This window comes from Hydra viridissima, unplaced genomic scaffold (genome assembly GCF_058129835.1).
Source record: "Hydra viridissima isolate aposymbiotic clone 2 unplaced genomic scaffold, HvirCarnegie_v1 scaffold_2, whole genome shotgun sequence".
NCBI lineage: Eukaryota > Metazoa > Cnidaria > Hydrozoa > Anthoathecata > Hydridae > Hydra > Hydra viridissima.
The window spans coordinates 10,083,331-10,107,413 of NW_028324301.1; the positions used below are offsets into that span (position 1 = coordinate 10,083,331).

Consider the following 24,083-nt stretch of genomic DNA (forward strand, 5'->3'; position numbering starts at 1 on the left):
ATCATAAGAACTGAACTGAAATTAATTTCATCAGAACTGATTCAAAAGAAGTAAAATTAAAATTAGAAATTAAATCAATGCTACAAGAACGAAGTAAAAATGGAAATTGAAATTATATTTAGAACTTAAATATCACTGTTAAAACGCTCCATCATTTTTTCGTTTTTGATCTTTCGGATCCTAGATGACGTTAGATACCATTTGTCGTTTTAAATGTTTTCAGAGTATTTCAGACCCAATGATCAGAAATTGTTAATCTACTTGCTATTTCCCTGTTGCTTCCTATTTTCTGCTGCTTTGTTGCTTCGTTTACTGTTTTTCAATCCATTCCTGTGTCAAAACTTTCAGGTCTTAAAAACTTTGCAAAAAAGAAAAAAAATCTTAAATGTGACAAAAAAATCATCGTTTACATCAATTTTATGCATCATTTCTAAAGATAACAATTAGTAAAGTAGTTATGAATAACAGTTTGAGAAAAGAATAGAAAGGAAATTGAATTAAAACTTTTTTTTTTAATAAAAAATTTCCCAGTATAGTTTTTTTTTATGCGCTTGATAAATCTGAATTGATAAAAAAAAGTTGTAATCAACTGGTAAACACTTTAGTGACGTCATATAAATATTTTTCTTGCACGCAAAAATAAGTATGTCTATCAATTATGGTTACATTTTTTTAATGATGTGTTGAAAAAAAAAAGAATTAAAAATCTTAATGCACTTAGTTTTTTGAAACCACTGTATTTGCTTATTGTATATATTTAAGGCGTATGTATAATCATCACTATTTTTATTTGGATTTCTAAACATTTCATTTTCTGAATATTATTAGTATTTCTTATTCATGTTATTTTGATTGAATTGTTAAATTATTTTTTTTAAAGTTAGATTGCGGCTCAAAAAAAAATCTTTTAGTTATGAATAGCCAAGGTTTATTTTTTTGGTGGGAAGGGGGAGTGGGAAGGGTGGTGGTTGTAATATAATCAGCTAAGATTTTATCTTCTGTAGGATTCTTGTTAAACAATGTTTTTTTTGCCACAACGTTAAAAGTTAAAATTATGAAAAAAGTTTTTTAAAATCGATGAAAGTTCAACGAAAAACAGGAAAAATTTTTTTCTAAAACGTTGTTATCTCAAGCCATTTAAACTAATGTAGGATTAAATCGAGATTTTGTTAATTGGTGCAGTCGTAACACCATTCAAAGGCTTTTATTCAGTGAACGACAACACTGGCAAGAAATTTTAGGCTAAAAAACGTCGAGATAATTTTATATTTAAGTTCTTGTAAAATTGGTAGTCTCTATCCAGACGTTTTTGATCATCTACACAAATTAAAAAAATGCGACGCCTTTATACTAAGTTTACCTTACATCATGCTGATTCCAGCAATATTAATTTTTAAAACCATTATTAGCTTCTTTCAAGTAATGAACAATTTTTCATCTGCTAATCAGGATTCTGTCAATCTGAAGTTGACAATAAAATGTGTAGATGTTTAGAAAATTTCAAACAATTAATTTATTCTAATTTATTCTATTGGGATTAAATTGAATATTAAACATAACAGAAATAAAGTTTACTTTTTTGATTAACTTAATTTTTAAGAATACCCATTGCTGAGGATATAATATGTGAAAATAACCAAGAAATGTGAATTCCAAAATGTAGGGAACAGATTTTACTGGAATCTTTTGTAAAAGATTTTAGTGAAATCTGTTCTCTATATTTTGGAACTTCAGATTTCCTACTGTAGATTTATTTTAATAATAAACTTGAAAACAATGCAACATTTAAAAAAATAAAAGTTATTCGCTGGCAATTATACAGCAGATGACTCTAAAATTAAATTCAACAGGACTAACATTTGGTCAAGTAGCGCCCGTTTTACCTAATTACAAGTTAATAGCAAACTTTTAAAATACTTTTTATGCTGTATATTAATGCATTCAATTTATGGTGAGTTGAGTTGCTAGTTTATTCTCTAAACTTTTCAGAGCCAGATTTCTTGAATTTATAAAATTAAATGAGATGGTTGAAGCTTGAAGTGACTGACTGCAAACCACACGTTATATTTACAAGTTTAAGATCCAAAACTTGAGTGAATTGCAATTTTATTGAATTAATTTTAAGAAGATTGAGTGTTTTGACGTTCTCATAGGTCTTCGAGACCCCTAGAGCAACAGTCAAAAGTAAAACTTTTAACAATTGTACTCAAATATTTCTTATGAAGTAATTTTGTAGTTTTTATTTCTTCATGTTCTTTTTTAAATAATTTAAGGCACATATTCAACGATCTACCCTACCATCTAGTCCCAGTTTTACATCAAATCTTTCTGGTGAACAATCAATTGTTTTAAACAACCAATTGTTTACGTTCCCTGGCTAATTTCAATTAAACCTGTTCTGCATTTTTTTACTTTTCTCTGCATTTTGAGTAGATTGCACCTGTTTAAGTGTTAAAATGTTTGAGATCTCTTAATCTAAGATTAATCAATCTAAGATTAAGAGGTTGCAAATTGCATAAAATCTATCACATAAAATCTATTTAAATATAAAAAAAAAACAAAAGTATTGTTGCTTGGAATATTTTCTTTGTATTTTGATAGAATTATGTGGGTTTTCAATTAGCTTCTAAATAAAACGTGAGACTTATTTTTCTAATTAGATTAATTTTCTTTCTACATATATTTATATGTTTTTATATTTAAGTTTTTATATATATGAATTATGTTTCATTATTCTTTTGCTTATTCTAATACTTTATTTCGTAGTGACTTTGCTACAATAAAGCTGGTTAGATAGGCGGTTAGGGTAAGGGTTACGGTTAGGGATAGGGATACGGATACGGATAGGGATAGGGATAGGGATAGGGATAGGGATAGGGATAGGGATAGGGATAGGGATAGGGATAGGGATAGGGATAGGGATAGGGATAGGGATAGGGATAGGGATAGGGATAGGGATAGGGATAGGGATAGGGATAGGGATAGGGATAGGGATAGGGATAGGGATAGGGATAGGGATAGGGATAGGGATAGGGATAGGGATAGGGATAGGGATAGGGATAGAGATAGAGATAGGGATAGATGTAGAGATAGAGATAGAAATAGAGATAGAGATAGAGATAGGGATAGGGATAGGGATAGAGAAAGGGATAGGGTTAACATCAACAAGATTTTAAAAATAAAAAAAAAATTTAGCGCATGCGCACAAAGTATTGCGCTCCAAGTAGCATATGGCTGCATAGAGCGTATTGCGCTTAAAGTAGCAACGGCGTATTTTTTATTGGTTCACTATCAATAAGAATTCAGTAGTTTGATCCCCGTATTTTTTTTAACGATTTTTGTATTCAGTGTTTTTTTACAATTCTTTTTTTTACCGAGATTTTTGTCTATTGCTACTGGTAACTTAACTGGTTAATTTCTACAAACGGAGTTTTATAATTACAATTTACGTAAATCAAGTATCTCAATGGGAAAACCCCCGGAACTTACCAGTTAAATAGTTCACAAATTAAAAATAATGGTACAGATTTTTTTTTTTTAATATCACTATATAACTTTGTTCTGTACTCTTTTTGAACTTAACTTCTATAAGGTTGCGACATTCTCTTTGTTTTTTAGGTGATTTTATTCGGGTTTTCTATTTTCTACCTTCTTGTTTCTAATACGGGTTTACTTTTGTAAGTAGATTACAAAAGTTCTTTCCCTAATTTTCAACCAATTTATAGGATGAAAGTTATAGGATCAATGGTTATAATGATGAGGAGTGAGAAAGTATCTACATTAGGACATCAAGATTCAAATACATAAACAATTTGAACATAGTTTAATGATGACTTCTAATGTGTACTTTGATTAACTAATTAGGCTTTTCTTTTTTCAGAGTATTTTTTCAAGACAATTTTTATTCTTAACAAAAACTTTTGCTCTAGTGGCACAGCGTCTAACTCGGTGACTGAAAACGTTAATGGCTTCTATTGAGCATCGAAGTTTTGTTTTTCCGTTAATAACGAATATTAACGAATAAACCACAAGCTTTTTTAATACGATAAGAGTTGGCACATTATTTTGACAGAGAAATCTAACACTGAATAAGTGTCGTCCTGCGCACGGCTAAACCTTATCTCAACGTTTTAGGTATGGAAAAAAAAAAAATAAATAAAACATATGGAAGATGATTGTATCAGTATTCTTGATGACTAGGAATTGTGTATTTTTACGGATGACAAAAAAAAAAAAAAAAAAAACCTCTGCGTGAAAAAGAAGTTCGAAGCACTTCTTGTTTTTATAATGAAAAATGCTGTAAAACTGTACACGTCAAAATTTTTCTCGCAAGAAAAAATCTTCAGAATAAAAACAAACGTTTTATCATAACTGCAACTATGGACAACTAAATGTACACAAAAGCTTACCTATAATATTCATATTATTAAGGCACATTTGGGTTATTTCTTTTATTCAAAAAAGCCAAATAAGACTGAATATTATGGAATTTCCAGTCTAGACTAATCAAGTAAAGTGAGTGAGATCTTTAATGTACTCATCTAAGTTGACGTCATAAGTTACAGATTTCGTTAAAACCCCCTTTATTTTGCTTCAACCTTTATTGTTTTAACAAATTGTATTTTTTAGAATTATTTTATAGTTAAAGAACAGTTTTTAAATACCTTTAAGTAAAAAATTGTTTGCGGAAGAAATTTTTACAGAAATTATTTTTGCACAATTTATTTTTGTGGATTTTGCCCAAATCCGCAAAAATTAGTTCTGCAAAATTTTTGAAAATCGCTTATAATCAAAATTTTGTTTGATTATTTGTTTTATAGTTTAAAATAAGGATCAACCACAAGCTGAAAAATAAACTAAAAATCATACAGAATAGTTAATTTTTATTATTCATTAATTACTATGCAATGAGTCTGGGTACTATCAATACTTCTTCGCTCATTTGAGCTGAGAACTGTTGTTTTTACTTTAAAAAATCATCTAATGTCAGCGTTATTACCTGTCTTCCTTCTTATTTTATTTTTGCACTACCTTTTTATTTGATGCAGATTTTCTAGATTCAGATTCATTTTCTGGCGTTGATCCAGTTTCATCTAAATATAATAGGACCCAACGTCGTAATAAAGCATTTTAACCAAATAGAAATACGTTCTCAATGTTTGAAGATAAAATGAAAGACGAACGCTAAATATATGGCCCCCCTTAATGCAAAGTAAACCTAATTTTTAAACATAAAATTGTTCCAGAGAGCTCTTTTAAATTTAAATTTTTACTTTAATATTCGATGTCAAGCTTTAACGGCTAAATTAAACGTCAGGTTTTTACGGCTAAAATACGATAACACGTTGTCTTTGAAATATATCAGTTAGGTTTGTTCTGACAGAGTTCAGTTAATTGAAATTTTAAAATTTTGGTGCACTTCAGCCGTTTTGATAAAAAAAAAAGAAGTTAATTCTGTATTTAGGGGGCAATATATAAATAAATAAACTGTTACGTGTCTATTATATTTACTGTTTTTTTTTTTTTTTTTGTTCATCGAAGTGTTTTGCTTTATGAAGCAAAACAATCAACAATTGCTTCAACAATTGCTTCACCATAACTCATTTTCTTCGCCGTCGCCGTTTAAAAAAACATTCAGTCTTAAATGTTATACTTGATGAATTTTATCACTGCTTTTCAATATTCAGCATCTACAAAAATAATTTCCGCAAATTTCGGTAAAATTAGTCATCCGTAAACATTACGCAAAATATAGCATTTTGGGACCACCCATCCGCCGAGGTAAGTTCTTCAAACAATTCCTTCCCTTGGATCGTTAAAACTTGCAAGTATCTATTTGATAGAGCCTACAAAACCCACAAGAATCTTTCCTACCTCTATCATGATATATTTTTAGGATTGAATTCGAATTGGCATTCTGTATTAACGTTATTCTGAACCCAAAGCAAAAGTTTCTTAAGAAAAAAAGTTTAAAGTTTCTTTCTGTTTTAAGTTCAAAATAACTTCAATACAGACGATCTCTCTGTGAAATCTTAGAAGCCTTAAATAAGATGAAATTGTGGAGATTCATATTTTGCTCACCACAGATCTTTTCCTATTTTCAGTTTGCATTGTATGCGTCTGCATGATATATTTGTAGACCTGTACCAACTGTATTACTTGAAGATTAATTTTCATCTACAGGTGAAACAGTAGGTGAAGATATACAGACTCATTATTTTCATTAGAAGTTTTATTTGTAAATTCTGGCGTCTAAACTTGTCCGCCCCGGTGCTTAAGCTTAGCCAGAAAAATTACCTTAAATTTAGCAGCATCAACCTTTTCATTATTCATAGCTTTAAAATCTTTAAAAATTACATCATAAACAAAATTTTCATTCGAGCTTTTTTAATTACAAACATTATACACAAGTACCGCAAACGTCAGGAGAGTTTATTTTTATATTGAAATCGTGACCACACACCGTGATACCAACTTCGCGAGATTTTTTTTTTTCTCAAGAGTAACATGTTTTGTCCTTGAAAAGCTTGTCTGTGTTCTGAGTAAATTCTTCTTCGTATAAAACTCATTTTGAAAATGAACTTGTTTATTTTTATTCGTTAATGTTAATTTTCTATTTGTTTATTAAGAAAAAATGAAAGACGGGAGTTTCATAAATAATACACAAAACTGCGGTTTTACAGGTTTTTATCACATTCAAACGGACGAAGTTTAGTTGTTTGTAAAAAATTTTGCGTTACTTTCCAGTTCAACCTACAACTCTTTAAGCAATCAATGTGTAAGGAAAAGTGTTTTTAACAACGCTTCATATAAGTTTTTCTTCATTAGAAACTTTTTTTAGCCTAAAGGAGAAACCACAAACCCTATAACGTTTACAGAAGAAAAATATTCATTTCTGCACTTTTTTTTAATATTATTCTGTTACAATAGTTTTATAAGTTCTTTCCCTAACAATTTAAGTATTTTATATTTTTTTAATTTTATATTCTGAAAGCAATGTCCGTGATTAATCAAATTATGTAAAATATATATTTTGTACTTGTTTTAGTGCATTTTATTTTATTGCACAAAAATTTTTAAAGTGTGCGAAAGCTAAAGATAAGAGCAGATTTAGAAATCTTTAAAGCATTTCTTTTTATAGAATATAAAATCGAATGAGACTTTTTATCAGAAATTTTGAAATCTTGATTATTTCACAAATCAATCTTGATTTTAATTTATTTTGAAAAGGTTAAGAAAAATCAAAGAAAGTAGGTCATATGACGAAATAGGCAGCCTCTAGATTAAACGCGAGTTTGAAACGACAAAACATTTTAGATTGTAGTTATATTTCGCCTAATTTCTGTTGCAAAACGATTTCGAGTACAAGTAATCACTTTTGACAACAGATGATGGCAGTTATTAATCGTTAAACCCGTTTTGCTTGGAAAATTTATTTTGATTTACAATTTACAAAGTCACGTGATTTTAATGAACGGAAAACGAAGAGAAGCTGTCCACAGTTCGAAATAAATAATTATACCACTTTTTAAATATAAATTACAACAAGTGCATTCCTTTCAAGGAATTTGATCTAACAAAACTTTTAACTGCTTAACAAGGTAATACCGCAGATGATTTTATAAGTAGTTAGGTAAGTACTCGCGGAAACAAAGGCTTGCTTACCGAGTGCGAAATGACAGATGAGAGTCAGCTTAATATCATAAGGTGAGTTTCAAAGTAGGATGTATATTCAAAATAGGATAATGATTAAAAAAAAAAAAATTGTTAATATATGTAATCATTAAAGAGACTTTGCCCAGGGAATTATATCACAATGATAAGGATTAAATAATAGTTTTTACCCAAACATGATAATAAAATAATATATTTGATATTTTAGTTTGCAAAATAAAATAATATCTGAAGAAATTGCAAAGTTTGAGATTTTGGAAGAAAACCATTGTGATGACGAAGTTGCGACAACTAAAAAAAATTACATTCAATCATCAGAAAGATTAGTTTTTGTAAATAAAGATGATGTTTACAAAGACAATGACATAGTTTCAACAGAAATACATAAAAGCTTACAATCTCTATCTATTAAAGAAGAGCAGGATTCATTAAATCAATCAAGGAATTTTTTATGTAGGAGCATTGATGAATCAAATTGTTGTTTCAAAGATGCAATGGAGCAAAGTAAAGTTTTGTTAAAAGAATCTGAGTCTTGGATGTGTTTTGTTGATGAGAAAAATGAACAATTTAATTTTACTTCTCAGTTAATTCCACAAGTTGAAGGTACACACATTAATTTGAAAAAAGCGATTAACTTTGATCAAAGTAATGAAAAAACTGACTCTCAAAGTAGGTACATAAATGGCGATCTTGTGTTTCAGAAATGTGTTTTGCATAATGATTCACCCATTACTTCACTTCCACATGAGGTATTATTAAGAATTTTTTCCTTTTTTTCACAGAGAGAACTTTGCTCATATGTGGCACCTGTATGTTCTTTATGGTTTAATTTGTCAAAGGATTCTTCACTTTGGCACTATATACATTCTATAGATTATGAAGATGTTAATAGCTCTTTACTATGTAAAGTACTAGTCTCATGGTGTTGCCAGGCAACTGCAATTGAACTTGACAAAAGATGTGATCTAACATATAATGATTTCCAAATGATATTTCAAAACTGTCCCAGTATAAAGCATCTTTCACTAGAGTTCTGTTCTCAAATCAACAATGATATTCTCAGTTTGCTTGGTAAATATCTAAAAGAATTGACTTCTATAAACATTGAGGGTTGTCATGAAGTATCTGATCATTCCCTCTATTATTTGATAGGACTGCCACTCACATGTATTAATTTATCGTATTGTAACAGATTAAGTGATGATGGAGCTATTTTTTTGGCTAGAAATTTTGAAAATTTACATTCCATAAATCTTGATGGCATTCAATGGATTACAGAGAATTTTATTGAAATTCTTGTACAAAAACATTTTCACTCACTTGAAGAACTTTTTTTGGATGGGGAAAATTTAACTGATTACACTTTACGTTTACTATCAGAATGCAGTAAGTTAAGGTAAATTGTTTTGTTGAAAGTATTAAAATTCAGTATTTTTCATTTTACATAAGAACTCAACTTAAACTTTTTTTTTTTTTTTATCATAAAAAGAATTACATAAAGGACAACTTTTTCTATGACTACACAGGGTACTCATGTACCTAGCTTTATTTTTTAGCCTATTTTTATTAAGATTCATTTTAGTATATGATGGCATATACTAAAATAAGTTCTTATAAAAATATATGCAGTTTTGATATAGAAACACTTGATTGCACCCTTATCATAAAGTTTAAAGAAAAAAGCATCACAATGCATTTAAAAATAAATCACAAAATTTAGCTAACATCCTTGACTCCTTCAAGTTGAAGTTGTACTAATCCATTTAAAAATAATATTTAACAATTTCTTTACCAACGAACAGTATTTCTTACTGCCATTGTAAGATCTCAATACCATTGATGGACTTTTTACACTGTGTGTTTTAGCTAAAGGAGATAAAATTTCCATCAATCAATTTGATATTAGAAACAATCTTCTAGCTCAATTACTTGTCAAAGCCATGATTCATTGTATCACACCTTTTATTCTCACAGATTTCAGTTATAATCAAATGCTTTTTACATAAACCAAATTCTATTCAAAATAATAGTAAAAAAGAAAATGATACCAAAAAAGCTGATGGCATCAAAAATATCAAAAATGAAACTGAGGAATTAAATTTTAAAAATGTTTTTGAAGAACTTTTTATGATGATGTTGTTTTTTTGTCTTTAAAGAGGTAAGAAAAAACAACAATTAGTTTCAGAATCAGCCATTAATGACTATTTCTTAATTAGAGTTAAACATTTTAAAAGATTATAGTACTATGAGTGAAAAATATGTAGTAGAGAAACTTGGTTTTTATGATTCAATGTTGTTAACTTCAGTAAAAACAATCACCAAAAAATTAAACAGAGATTTAAAGGTGAGAATTTAGCAGCAAAAATTCTGAGTTCACTTAATATTATTCACTTAATAATATTAATTATTTAAATACTCTAGTTTCTTAACTTTAGCAAATATTTGTAAAGATGATGCCTATAAAATTTCCAATTAATGCTTAAACAAGATGTTTAATTCAGGTTAAAATCTGTTGTTAATTAACATTGTTGTTTTAATTAAATTGCAAAACATAATTGATAACCAGATGATGATGATAATGTTCAAAAAAGTAATACGAAAAAGCAAAGTGTGTTAATAAGTTAATACAAAAATTACCTAATAAAGATGTTGATACAAAATCACAAAATGTTTAGAAAATTTTTTTGAATGCTTAAAAGCTGTGTAACTTGAATCATTTAAAATTATTAAAGCTTTTGAGGCTTGTTTGTAATTTCATGATTGTACAATTAACATGGTTTTTAAAATTATTAAAGCTTTTGAGGCTTGTGTGTAACTCAGAATTTCATGATAGCACAATTAACATGGCTTTTAAAATTACTTTTTTCAGTTTGTAAAATTTTTTTTTTTTTATTGAAAACTGCTGCTTTTAAATATTAATAGCAAATAAAAATAACCTGCACCAAATTAGAAAGCTTGTTTTAAAATAAAAATTTTAACCAGGACTGTGAAACGATACAATCCCTTTTTTTAACTCTTTCTTTTGTCTTCCCCCCCCCCCCCCTTTTTTTTTTTTTTTTTTTTTGTCCTCCCCTTTTTTCCATCTTCTGATTAAGAGGGGGGGTTTGTTTTTTTGTTAAATAAGAGATTTTTTACTTACAAATCAACTCACAAAAAACTCCTTTATTAAGTTAACAAATATTTTAATTATGATTTTATTGCTATTTAAATTGATTTTAGGGTGTTGAGTTTTTCATTTTGTACCCTGATGACGTCAGATGCCTTAATATTTGTGTCTCAGTTTTCAAAGTTAAATGATTTAAAGTTACGTAAAGGGCTCCACTTCACAAATCAATCTTTATTGAGCTTCTTGAAAAATATGTCAGAGGAACAAGCTTCGAAGTTTAAGCGCTTGAACTTTGGAGAGTGTGTTTCGATTACTGATGAATGTCTTATGTATATTGGAAAGAGGTAGCTTTTATTTTGCAAATTTTTTTCATATCTGCATGTGGACTTGCATGTACATGTGCATGTTTGCGTGCCTAAACTTTCTAGTAATTTAAATTTGTATTTACCATTTATTTACTTATTTTTTTTCTTACAGGTTCTTTAACATAATAGAATTGGATCTTTCGTGGTGTTGGGATGTATCCGATGAAGGGTTATCTTTTATCATAAACAATTGCCATCAGCTGAAAAAGCTTCACCTTCAAGGCATGCATGAAATATGTGGATCTCATTTCTCTAAGATCTCTAGCTCTTTGAAAAACTTGATATTTCTAGATTTAAGACAATGTAATAAAGTAGATGATGATTTTATTGATTGTTTGGTAAAACGTATGGAGAATTTGGTTGTTTTAAATTATTACGGAGATATGGTTGTGAACCGCAGTAACAAGAAAATAAATGTAATGAGTTAAAACTATTACGTATCTTCAATAAGAATAGGATTTGGTTCTGTTTAACACAGGATAAGAATTTTAATTGATGAAATCTAATGGAATGTTTCGGTCAAAGCTGATGGGGTCTAATAATTCCGCTAATTTCCGCGAAATCCTGTAAAAGTTTTTTTCCCAAAATTTTAGTATTTTAACGGAGAAAAGTCTACTGTTAAAGTTTCTACCTTTAAAAAGTCTTAAGCACCAGTAACTCAGGTGAAAATCTGTTGTTAATATTTCTAAGAAACTTTTTATTCAAACGAACAAAAGTTTAGGACGTATATGTTACTTCGTTTCTTGACTTTGTTTGGTTGCAAAAATCCTTTTTCTGTTTCTTGAGACTTCGGTTATGCTAAGGATTGTATCAAGCAGCATTCAACTTTGGCTTTTCTTTTTTTTCGTCTGCCGGTGTAGTTGATTGGTTTTTAAAATCCAGTCCACTAGGTATACAAAAATATCCATGGCGACTAAATAAGTCAAAGGCTTTTTGAATATAAAAATTCGCAAACAAGCAATGTTTTAAGTTCTATATTTAATAACAAAAGAGTTCTTTTAATAATGATTTTAATCTTTTTACAAAAAATTCACGCACCTTTTAGTTTTTAATTATTCTATACTGTGTGCTGGAAGGTTAATAAAAAAAAACTGCATGATAAGCAGCTATTGCATTAATGTACAACCAACTAAAATTTCATACCATTAATTTTTGTAGATAGATACTGTTAATGTACAAATGCTGCATAGACTATCAGCTGATCTCTGTGTTGTTGAAAAACATGGGAATTAAAGAACTTGAGAGTCATGTTGAGGTTAAAATAATTTTTTTTTTTTTAAATGAGGAAAAAATTTTTGAGAAGTTGTGTCAACGGAGATGGTAATGTACTTATTTGGTGCTGTTTCAGATTTAATGGAGTTGGTAACTTAGCTCAAATCGAAGAAAAATCATCAGAAGCTGTATATGTAAATACTTTACGAATTAACCCGCTCCGTTAATATGATGGGATTACCTGATCAATTTGTCTTCCAACAATACAATGTTCAAAAACATACCAGTAAGATTGCCAAAGTGTACTTCGAAGAAAATGAAATAGAATTGTTGGATTGGCTAACTCAAAGCTCGGATATTAATCCAATCGAAAATTTACGATATTGTTTGGATAATAAAGTTTATTGGGATGAGCACAGTATTAACAAACAAAATTTATATTTAGCTTTGTAGGTAGCTTCGCATAATATTCAATTTGATTTTTTTTTTATATCTACAACATATTTTATAATAGAGTATGAATAATTTTGTCGCATTCTGTATTATCATAAATCATATAATTTTTGGCCGCCGCCATTTTGATAGACTAATATTATAAGAACAAGGCTTCAAGGTTTTTTTTGCGTAAAACAGTAAAATGCGTTATTTGGCTTTTAATCTACGATCAATGATCCCAGATATCATTTTACTTTTTCAATGTATTTATTGGTTGTTCTTTAAGATACATGCCACTATCCTTTCAGAAGATGAAGGTGTCTTAGAGAATATGAGCTCTCCATTAAAATGAAAAACTTTTGTTCACTAATTGTTCAGCGACCTCTCCATTCTTTGATTAGTCTACCCCACACTTTAAAGCACCAAAGTATTTTAACAAAATCTGACTGCTTAACTTTACATAGTCACGGTATATAGACGTTAAATTTAATAAATTTACCTAGTCGAAAGTTTGTTAAGTGTAGTAGACACGTAAAACATTTTTTATCTTGGCTTTTGTTCCTCATAGACAGGGATTTGGGGCGGAGAGGAGTAGGCACAACACTGTTAAAAAGTGTTTGAGAATAATGCACAGAATAAAGTTTTAAAGTAAAAAACTAAATAAACTATCATTTTCATTTTTGCATTAAAATTAATAGTAAGTCATTCTGTTCGATAATTTCTTTGATTTTTTAGTATAGAAATCTCTTTATTTTTTTTAGCAACGAAACTGATCCAGGTGATTTTTCTATTATCGAAAAAAATTGAATTTTTTTATAAGCCGTTTTTAAAACGATTTAAAGTGTAAAAGCTAGTGTTAGAGACAATTCTATACGACTCGTGTCTGAAGATGCGCATTGTAAGGAATTATCTTGATGGAACGCATTTCAGTTTTTTGTCATTCAGACCGCATTTGATTTATTACTCGCTAAAATTCACTGAGTTGCGGACAACTTCGGTATGTTTTAGTATTCAGATAACAGCTCTTATTCGATTCACTTTCAGTCTACCTAAAAGGTGACGTTCATGAGATGCAAATGGGTTTCTACACTAGTTGAAGGAGCAGCTCCGCGCTTAAATCACGCTCTTAAAAGATTAACTATCGTTTTTTATAACCATTGATTCTGAATATTGAAAAATGAATTCAGAAAATGTATGTGACCAAACGTTCAAACATCTATTAACCACTCATTTTTTCGCCTTTTTGACTGGTTAATTTCAAATTTTCTATCTTTGGTATTGTTTCACGCCGATCATTTTCAATCAGCACCAATTTTTGGCATATTGTTACTGAAATACTTTCAAAAATTCCTTCTGTCAAAGGTAAACTTCTTACGCACGATAACACTACAGCTTTGCAATGGCATTTTGAGCCAGTAATGGGACTAACGTTTGTATTGATCTAATACATTATTCTAACATAAAGAAACTTTGCTGAACATAGACGGCTAAGACAATATATCTACAGAAATTATTATATTTGGCCTTCGTAACGAAATAATTCATATATCCATAAATAAATACTTTAAAAAAAAATTATAAAGATTTTTGTTCTAAAGGAAAAAGTATTTGAATTATTATCCGCCTTGAGTATAAAACAATATTTCACTACATGTTCAAAACACTTGATTCAAATAACCATTCTAAAAACATATACATAAATATACAAGATCGTTGTACCATCTATAAATTTTTATTTATTCAACAACAACAAAAGAAAACGAGATTTTGACTAATCGACTTCCATATCGAGATTTGATGGAACTTCTCCATTAGGCTTGTCTGCCTCCTTATTTTCTTTCGATGTGTTAGACTCATCTGTTTCCATTTTTGTGTTCTCTTTAGTTGGTTCGTCTGGTTTTTTCTGGTTTTTAGCTGGCTCTTTAGGAGGAGTAATTTTTGGCTTCGGTTTATTGACAATCGGGTCACAGAAATCTTTAAGAAGTTTCGCTTCAGTGTTTATTTGCGCAGGATAAATAACCGGATTACAATGTTTAGGGCACTGAGCCATTGCTTGCATCTTTTCGTTAAACCATGAAAATTTTTCTTCAACTTGAATAGAAACCTTTTTCATATCTACCTCGTCGATGTGATTGTATAATTCATCCTAGTAAATCACAAAAGAGAAATCGACGTATACATACATAAAAACTTAAAAAATAAATAAATAAAAAATAACACGTATATTTTAAGAAATACACAGGTACATCTTTACATAATCGTTTATTACAAACCTTCTTTGAATATTGGTCAAGAATTTTTTTGTAATGTGTAATGGTAGTTCCCAATAGCTCAAAAGCTGCAGGTATATTTGCATGAGCTGTGTGGCGATCAGCTACAGGATTTCCATACTTCTATATAACAAAATTATAAAAAATATCTTCACTGAAAATTTCATCTGACTTTTAGCCCACACACACAAAAAAAAAAACTTAAATACATTCATACTATAAAAACAATTTTATATCCAACCTGTAACTCTACAAGTTTATCTATATAAATTTGTTTCTGAAGGTCCTCTCCTTCCTCATACAACCAGTTCTCTGTTGAAGTAAGAAGAGCAGAAAAATTATCCCTATCGGTTTCAGTAATATTTTGCTCATAATCTGAGTAAATTTTATCACGCATTTTATAAATATACTCTTCAATTTTGTTTCTAGCATCAGCACGCTCTTTTTCTAGTCGTATTTGAGAAACAAGTTCATTTTCAACTTCAATAAGGTGATTTAATTCTGTGCTAGATAAACCAGTTTGTTGCTTTATTACACTAAGTTCTGTTGTCTTAGTTGATTTCTTTTTAGGTTCAACTTTTTTGTCTTGTTTTTTTTTTTCAGCAACTGGATCAGCTTTGTCTGTCTTGGTAGCATTATTTTCAGCATTACTCTATGACAATACAGAATAATTAAACAACTGGAGAATAAAAAAAATCAATGTGAGATAAAGATAACACAAACACCCTCTCCAAAAAAAGCAAGTTTATTCTTCATTCATAAATGTATTAACAAACAACAACACATGAATGTACACTTACATCAGATTCCATTTTATCCTCAACATTATTCTCAGTGCTTTTCTTACCCTCTTCAGGAGGAGTAATAGGTTGTGTATCCATTGGTTCTTCTTTTGGGGCTTCAGGAGCAGGTTCAGGTAGTGTCTCAACCATACTAGCACCACTAACTGTAAAGCAACCATGAATATCAAGTTTAACTTTTACTTTTACTTTGACCTTAGTTGTGTCACTTGATTCTGTTGGTGCTGCAGCATTTACAATAAACACACCTGCAAATTAAAATAAATAATAGTTTCATTAAAACTCAAAAACTTACATTTACCGAAATTGGTCAAAAGCAAAATCATGCAGAAAGCATGTAACATTAGACTACTTACCAATATTCCGTTCAAAGTTTGGAGGAGTAACATCCTTTCCATAAAAGGCATTAAACTTGAAAGGCTCCACCCTATGTGGGAAAGTAAGCATCTTAGTGAAAGGATAAGAATGATACTTTTTAAAGACTTCCATTTCCCCTGTTTGCTCATCTGATCTGACTGAATCCCAAGATATTGTAATTGGATATGTAGCAACATCAATGACCTCGATATCTCGTACTTTAACAGTGTGAGATAACATTGCGCATTGAATGGCACAACCTCTAGCAACAGCTTCATCTAAATTTAGAGTGGTGCTTACTGGTTTTCCAAAGACATTAGAAACAAATGCTTGGACTGCTGGCATTCTCATTGAACCTCCAACTAACTCCACTACTTCAATGTCCTCTCTTTGAAGACCTGAGGTGTAATTAAAATAATAATTTGATCAGAAATTAGCTCACCTTTCAAATGATTGCAGGAAAAAACAGCAAATTTCTATTTTAAAACTGCTCTTATCATAGTATTTGCAACCAACTGTTAGTAACACTTTTAAAATGACCATTTTTAACACCCACAAGTTAAAGTGCAAACAGTTTAGCAAATAACATATCCTTTTTCTGGTCCTTGTCTTCTATTTTATAGCAAACCTTTTTCTAGTTTTTTGTAAACTTAATTGCAATTACCAGAATCTTGAAGAGCTTGTTTTAAAGGCGCCTCTATTCGAGCTAAGAGATCTTGGCATATTTCTTCAAACTGGGCCCTTTAATAGAACATAAAAATACACCAGTCAAAACTGTATAAACTGTATACAACAAAGTTCAAGAATTAACGTTCGAAAAGGAATAAAAATTAGAATATTATAGAATTGCTATACCTATTGACTGTGTATGAAACATCTTTGTCATCCATAAAACATTCTATGCTCAAAGGAAGATTGGTTGAATTTGTACTCATCTGCTTTTTTAATTTTTCAACTTCAGTTGACAGCCTTAGCCAAGCTTTTGGATTTTTGGTAGCATCAACTTTATACCTTTTCTGAAAGAAAAATCATCCAGATTAAAAACTTTATCATGACAACATTTGAGTGTAGAAAACCAAAAGTTATTTTTGAAACATCAGGTCTAAATAAAGATAGGCATAATTTTTTTTTACCAAGAATTCATCAGCAAAATAATGCTGAAGCCTTTCATCAAAGTCTCGGCCACCAAGATTTGGATCGCTTGCACTGGAGAGAACTTTGATCTTTCCTTTGTTAAAAGAAGCAATACACACTTGAAATGATGAATGTCCCATGTCAACAAATGCTACATTTTTTGATTTTTCATCAGCTGCAGGTAGATCTTGCTTAAAGAGTCCATAATTCAATGCCACTAAAGTAGTGCAAAAAGAAAAAAAAAAAGAAAGTAGTACATTAAACCTTAGCCAAGTTTCAACAATACATTTGAAGTGCAAAAGGTCTAAGTCACATTTTTCAAAATTTTTTATACAAAAGGTCTAAGTCACATTTTTCAAAATTTTCTCATATAAACAGCACTGAAAACTGTTGTCTTAAAAAATTTATCACACCAAAGTTAACGCCATGCCATAACAATTACTTAAACTTGCTCATTTATTTCTTGCTTAAAACCTTTTAATCTCAAATTCTTCAGCCTTTGAATAAAACACATTTTCACCTCATACAGTTTATAATCAAGGATTTTGATAGAATTATTACCAGCACTGGTGTCATTCATGAGTTTTAAGCAGTTTAGCCCAGCAACTTGAGCAGAGTTTAAAACAGATCTTCTTTGAAAATCAGTGAAATAAGATGGAACCTAAAGGCAATAATAAAATATTAGTTTTTACTTAAATATTCAATTTTTGGAATGAACATTTTTCAACAATGCTACTGCCAAAAAAGTAGTGATGAAATCTTGATTTAAAAAAATATGAGTTAGAGTGCGGCTATAACCATCTTGTTTTCTTTTTAATTTAAAAGTTTTTAAAATAAATTTGCTTTTCAAAGAAAAAAACATACAGAAATCACACAATCTGTAACTTTTATTCTCAGATTTTCTTGAGCAGTTTGCTTTAATTCTGTAAGTAACATAGCAACTATTTGTTCTGCTGAGAACACAGTAGTTTCACCCCTGTATTGAACCTGGAAAAAAACACAAATATTATAAAACAATAGTGTTGATAATGACATGTGTCTAAGAAGCATAAGAGAATAAATTAAAAAAAATAAATAAAAATAAGGTTGTAAAGAAATCTATTCAGGGCAACTACAAAAGAAGCCAATTTAAATACCTGAAATCCTACAGTGCCATTTTCAGTAGGAACAACTGTATTAGGAATAAACTGAAGTTCATGTTTTATCTGTGGTTCATCAAATTTATGTCCAACAAAACGCTTGAACTGACTGATGGTAGACATGTAATTCATTGCCATTTGGTTTTTTGCAGATATGCCCACCAATCTTTGCTTGTTATTAAATGCCACAATGGCTCTATACAAAAAAATTGAAATTAGAGATGAAATAGTATCAATTTGACTTGGTATAGCAGTCAAACTAGCCTGAATACTTTATGTTGTAATCACCACATCTCCATTATTCTCTTTTAAGTTTTCAGTTTGGAAAAAAATTGCTTTCGGCTGAACTTCAAAATAAATGAAAATACTGATTAAGATTACCATGAACTACTGCTACAAGGGTCTATAAATTGCCAACATGCACACACATATTCATATTTATGATTTAACTACTTATATATACTAGCTATAATGAATTAATGTAAGAGCAATAGTTTTTAGAAAAATTCTAGGTCATTTGAACTAAAGCGGTTCAATTCTACCTTGCGTATTACTTTTTATTCAAGAAATCTATGACTATTTATGCTCGGCACTGATCTGATATGTTTTTTGATAAAATAAGAACAATAAATTTTTCACTACTTACGGTGTACATCTATCAGAGTATTCATTTGCAACAGTTTCAATGCCACCTGCTTTAGCAACAGCAACAAAGCAGTTGCTATTTCCAATATCGAATCCAACAACTGACATATTAGTTCGTTCGTGCACAAGAATGCGATTTAGTTATGACAACTGGTCTTGCCTTTTTTAAATATAAAAACGAAAGGATTTCATAAAACCGAATCTCGAAACTTCTGGAAGCACTCAGTAACATGGTTGGTCAACTAAACTCAAACAATAAATTTCTTCCAACAGTGTAAAAGACTCACTTAAATTTAGCACATGGATTATGAAGTTATTTTAAGGACCAGACGAATCTGAATAAAGTAATAAAAACAGACTCGATTACATAATTTAGTTATTCGGATTAAAATAAATAGAATGAAAATAAAAGAAATAAATATTTGATGAGAAAACCATATCTTTAGAAAAGCGAAGCCAAACAAATTTTTTTCTTTTTAAAAAGTTTGTTGTGAGTGTGTGCAACTTTTATATTTTTGGTACCATTATGTTATAAGAGTTTATTAACGACAAATCTTAAATGGTTTTTGCTATCTTGTGCTGACATTTTTGAACCTTTACAAGCAAAAATTAGCGAATGTTTCATTTCATTGTAAAATAAAAGCAATGAATTGTTTGATAAGAACTTCAACAGAAATACAAAAATGCTAATAATAAGTGCCAATTTTTTGAGATCTATGTACTGCTAAAGATGGCAGTTGTTTTTTTCTATAAGGTTTAGAGCATAAATTTCCAATCGATAAAATTTAGGCAGCATTAGTTAAACCGCTTGCTTTTACTGATAAAATTTTTAAAAAGTAATTTAAAAATCATTTCAAATTTTACATGTTAACGGAAAACAAATATGTAATAAATAATGTCACTAAGGAAATTGGTTTAAAACTTAAGGATGGCAGGGTCTGTAATTTTCACACTCAAACCGACACCACTATGGAATGGAAGAAATTTTAAAAATGTCAACTTGGTCAATTTTACTAACGCAAATATTTTGTTTTTTCTTATGTTTTTCAAATCGTGGTAACTATTCATTTTTGCGTAAGTGAATAGTTAAAGATTAGATTGAATACAGAGCACTTTTTAAAAGTATGACAAATATTTTGACAAATATCAAAAGATAAGTTTCTAAACACTAAATTTATACGTCAATCATGAGAGGAGAGTCGCCATTAGATGTACTATCTCGAGCAGCTTCAATCGTTCAAAATGAAGAAAAAGCAGGTATATATGTATTTGTAACTAGCAGTTTCCAATAGGCTACAAAGTTCTTAAAATGTTGCTAGCGGCATTTGATTGTGTTAACTTTCGGACTTTTTTTTAACAAAAAAAAAAATGATGAAAAGACTAGTTTATAACACTAAACTTATATACATATAAGTATAATATAAACTTACATACATACATACATACATACGTACGTACGTACGTACGTACGTACGTACGTACGTACGTACATACATACATACATACATACATACATACATACATACATACATACATACATACATACATACATACATACATACATATATACATACATACATACATTTATGTGTATATATATACATATAATACATATATAGAATATTATGCATACAAATGTATATATAATAATTATATATATATGTGTGTGTGTATGTGTGTGTGTTTGTGTGTGTATGTGTATATATATGTGTGTGAAATATATATATATATATATATATATATATATATATATATATATATATATATATATATATATATATATATATATATATATATATTGTTATTTATTTAGTTAAATAGTTGAAGTTAGAAATGAGTTTTTTTACTTTTAAGGTATTAATTTGAGAAAGCAGTTAACATGTGGCCAATTGCCTTCTAAAACTATGGTGTTTTCTGATGATATTGAAGTGCCCAAGAAAGAAATTGAGACTATCTATCATAAAAGGTATTTAAATGATTAAACTTCATAATTTAAACTGTTTGGAAAAAGTTTTAAATATTGTCAACGTTATGATCTGAGCTTACCAAGAACAATAGATTTTGTTACATTAAAGTATTAAATAAAATAGATACTGTATGTATGTATGTATGTATGTATGTATGTATGTATGTATGTATGTATGTATGTATGTATGTATGTATGTATGTATGTATGTATGTTTGTATAAGTGTACCAAGTTTCTTTGTTTAGTGATGTTGCACCACTATCTTCTCAAGAAAGCAAGTTTATGAAATCTGCAATGTGTGAATTACCTGCTTTAACCACATCTTATATTTCTAAATCACAAAATATTATTGTACGCAGTCAATTACCGTTTCCTCCTCCTTACTATCATCTACAAGCCTTATATGAACCTAGTAAATACTCAGAACATAGTAAAAGTCAATCTAAATCTTTAACCTCTTCACCAAGATACTTCCCTTATCAACACCACATGTCAACAAAAGACTTTGAGCGGCCTTCAGTTGATGATCACTTTAGAAAAAGTTTAGGAGACCAATACTTTACAAGTGAAAATTCTTCTGTTATAGAGAATGATAAACCATGTTCTGTAGATGAACATTTTGCCAAAGCTTTAGGAAAGAAATGGCTTAAACTTGAAAAAGAAAAATTATTGCAACAGTAGTTTTATATATGAATTTTCAAAAAAACAAACAAAAAAAAAAAAAATGTAAATATCCTTCTTTGTAAAGTTATTTCTTTATGTAAATAAAATTTTTTCAACTTATGGAGTTCATTCAGTATTTCTTATTAACAACCTTTATATATCTCTATTACTAATCTAGTACTGCTGAATTATGAAGTAATTGTTTACAAACATGGAAACTCAAAATTAATGATTTGTTTTCATGTATTATCTGGTTCATACTATATTCTGTTGTTCTTAGAATGAGCTTAACCAATGCTTTTCTCCAAATGATAAGTGACCTAACAAAATGTTAACTTTCAGCTTCAAAGCATTTACTGACCTCGAAATAAATTAATGTTTATTGTAATAACAAATTACCATGGAATAATCAAATCTCCTAAGAATGCTTTTGTGGGGGGAAAGACCATCAATTCTTAACAAAAACTTTCTGCTGTTGTTTTAGTATAAAATTTTTTATTAAATAAGTAAAAAAAACCTCGATTTTCAATGAGGTATTTCTGTAGAAGTCTTTAGTGTCAATGGAATAGTTATTCTAAGTTCTTTTTGCAGCATTTTTCCGTTTAATCTGCTTTCGTTCCTGCACCAATACCTGGTTTGTATGCTAGATAAACCTCTTATATTTAGATATATATGAAGGTCAGTTTTGTAGAAACATCCAAATACCTGTAAAAGTATTCATAAAAACATTTAGCTTAGTGCCTTGTGGCAGTAAAATCTAAAGCGTTAAATCTGAATTCATTTATCGATACCCGTGTTTTGAATACTTTAGCGCTGCATCGCTAGCCAAGCGCTAAAAGAACTGCTTTTTTAAATTCAATAACAGATTGCCAGATTATATGTTAATTTACTTGAAGATTAAAACTTAATTTTATGACGATTGCATCTTCTAGTAAATTGACATTAAATCTGGCGAAATGATGTTAGTTATACTGGTGAACTTTAAGTAAACTTTTTATAAAGCTAAAATTTTGCATTTCTAGTATCTAGAAAGAATTAAGCTTTCACTTTATACAAACTGTTTTGACTCGTTGAACCCAAAAAATTATTTCACATTTCGTAGATTAAATTTTTAATTTATACATCAATTATTAGAGATTTTTTAGAGTATGATAAAGTAACAAAATAATTTTTTCTGTGTGGAATTTTTTGCATGTAATTTCTTTTGATTTTAGGTCTTGGATATTTAAAAAACTATTTAAAAAAAATATAAAGCCAGCTTAAAATTATATATAACCATATTTAAAATATAATTCGCACTTCAAATATGGTTTTTAAGATCAAAAGATGGCATTTCAAAAATCTTTATTTGGTGTAAAAAAAAAACAAAAAACAAACAATAGAAACAAAAATCAATTTATTTATAAAAGTATTATAAATATTACCATTTCAGATTTGAAAGAAATTTGGTATTGTAAAATTTAAGGTTTATCTTGAAGAAATATATTTTAATTAACGATTGGCTTAAAATCTAAAAAAAAATTAACAACGTTTAAAATATAATTTTGTTATAACCGAGAGATAATTTCTTTCTTTGATTTTATATTTGGCCACTAATGACGCAACCGCAAACAACAATAAAAGCAGTATTTTTGATTCCATTACGCGTTTGATTCTTTTTATTTTACTTAAATAATTATTATTATTAAGCTTTAATTCTTGAGAAAAAATTTAAAGTAACTTATACAGCAGAAATTTTGGAAAACGCCATCAGTTCAAAAATAAGAAGTTATCCATAAAAAAAACCTCATGAGAAAAAATGGGGCTGTAGAGATGAGCCAAAATTGGAATTCCAAATTCTCGATGCTGCCTATGAAATTATAAAACTATCAAAAGAGCCTATACGGGAATTCAAAAATAACTTCTTTCATTCCAACAGTTGTTCAATCCATTTAGATCTCGTTATCCAGATGATAGAGATCTCTCGATGATAGTGTAGGAACTCCTCAAGTTGTTTATAGACAGAACCCAAATGTAATTTGATGTTAATTCTCATTATGATGGCGAATAAAGCTACATTTTTGTAGCTTTATTGGCTATCGAACTTAAGATTAAAAAAACAACGAAGTTAATTTTTTTTTTTAGAACGAAATTGTTTCAGTCTTTTATTGGTAAAATTCTGTTTTATTAAATGTTTTTTTAAATGTTCCCACGTTTAAGTTTTGTTAAATTTTAGAGTTTTAGCAAACTGTGACACATTAGTCAATACGTGTATGACTCAATTTTATTCAAAAATAGCAACGTAATAAGCAGTTAAATCTTTGCCAGTCTTCGCCA

General features: G+C 29.1%; 3 protein-coding genes across 3 annotated transcripts; 2 read left to right on the plus strand and 1 right to left on the minus strand.

The window, feature by feature from the left end:
* The first annotated feature begins 7,217 nt into the window (after positions 1–7,217).
* Positions 7,218–12,817, plus strand: LOC145191927 (F-box and leucine-rich repeat protein 13-like). Its single transcript, XM_090079553.1, has 6 exons — positions 7,218–7,707; positions 7,883–9,070; positions 10,894–11,124; positions 11,258–11,561; positions 12,304–12,400; positions 12,494–12,817. The coding sequence occupies exons 1-5, from the start codon at positions 7,676–7,678 to the stop codon at positions 12,376–12,378; spliced, it is 1,830 nt and encodes a 609-aa protein (XP_089935679.1). The 5' UTR covers positions 7,218–7,675; the 3' UTR covers positions 12,379–12,400; positions 12,494–12,817.
* A 1,617-nt stretch (positions 12,818–14,434) lies between these two features.
* On the minus strand, positions 14,435–19,411 carry LOC145202342 (heat shock protein 105 kDa-like). The gene is made up of 12 exons (XM_080075254.2): positions 19,139–19,411; positions 18,490–18,688; positions 18,218–18,340; positions 17,915–18,014; positions 17,353–17,570; positions 17,075–17,235; positions 16,884–16,960; positions 16,219–16,617; positions 15,863–16,110; positions 15,304–15,714; positions 15,066–15,185; positions 14,435–14,938 (listed from the first exon to the last, which is right to left on the minus strand). Exons 1-12 carry the CDS (start codon positions 19,243–19,245, stop codon positions 14,564–14,566), a joined length of 2,538 nt encoding a protein of 845 aa, XP_079931380.2. The 5' UTR covers positions 19,246–19,411; the 3' UTR covers positions 14,435–14,563.
* Positions 19,412–20,152: 741 nt separating this feature from the next.
* LOC145196885 (uncharacterized) lies at positions 20,153–21,887 on the plus strand. The gene is made up of 3 exons (XM_080073726.2): positions 20,153–20,394; positions 20,992–21,103; positions 21,350–21,887. The coding sequence occupies exons 1-3, from the start codon at positions 20,325–20,327 to the stop codon at positions 21,783–21,785; spliced, it is 618 nt and encodes a 205-aa protein (XP_079929852.2). The 5' UTR covers positions 20,153–20,324; the 3' UTR covers positions 21,786–21,887.
* Positions 21,888–24,083: the final 2,196 nt, after the last annotated feature.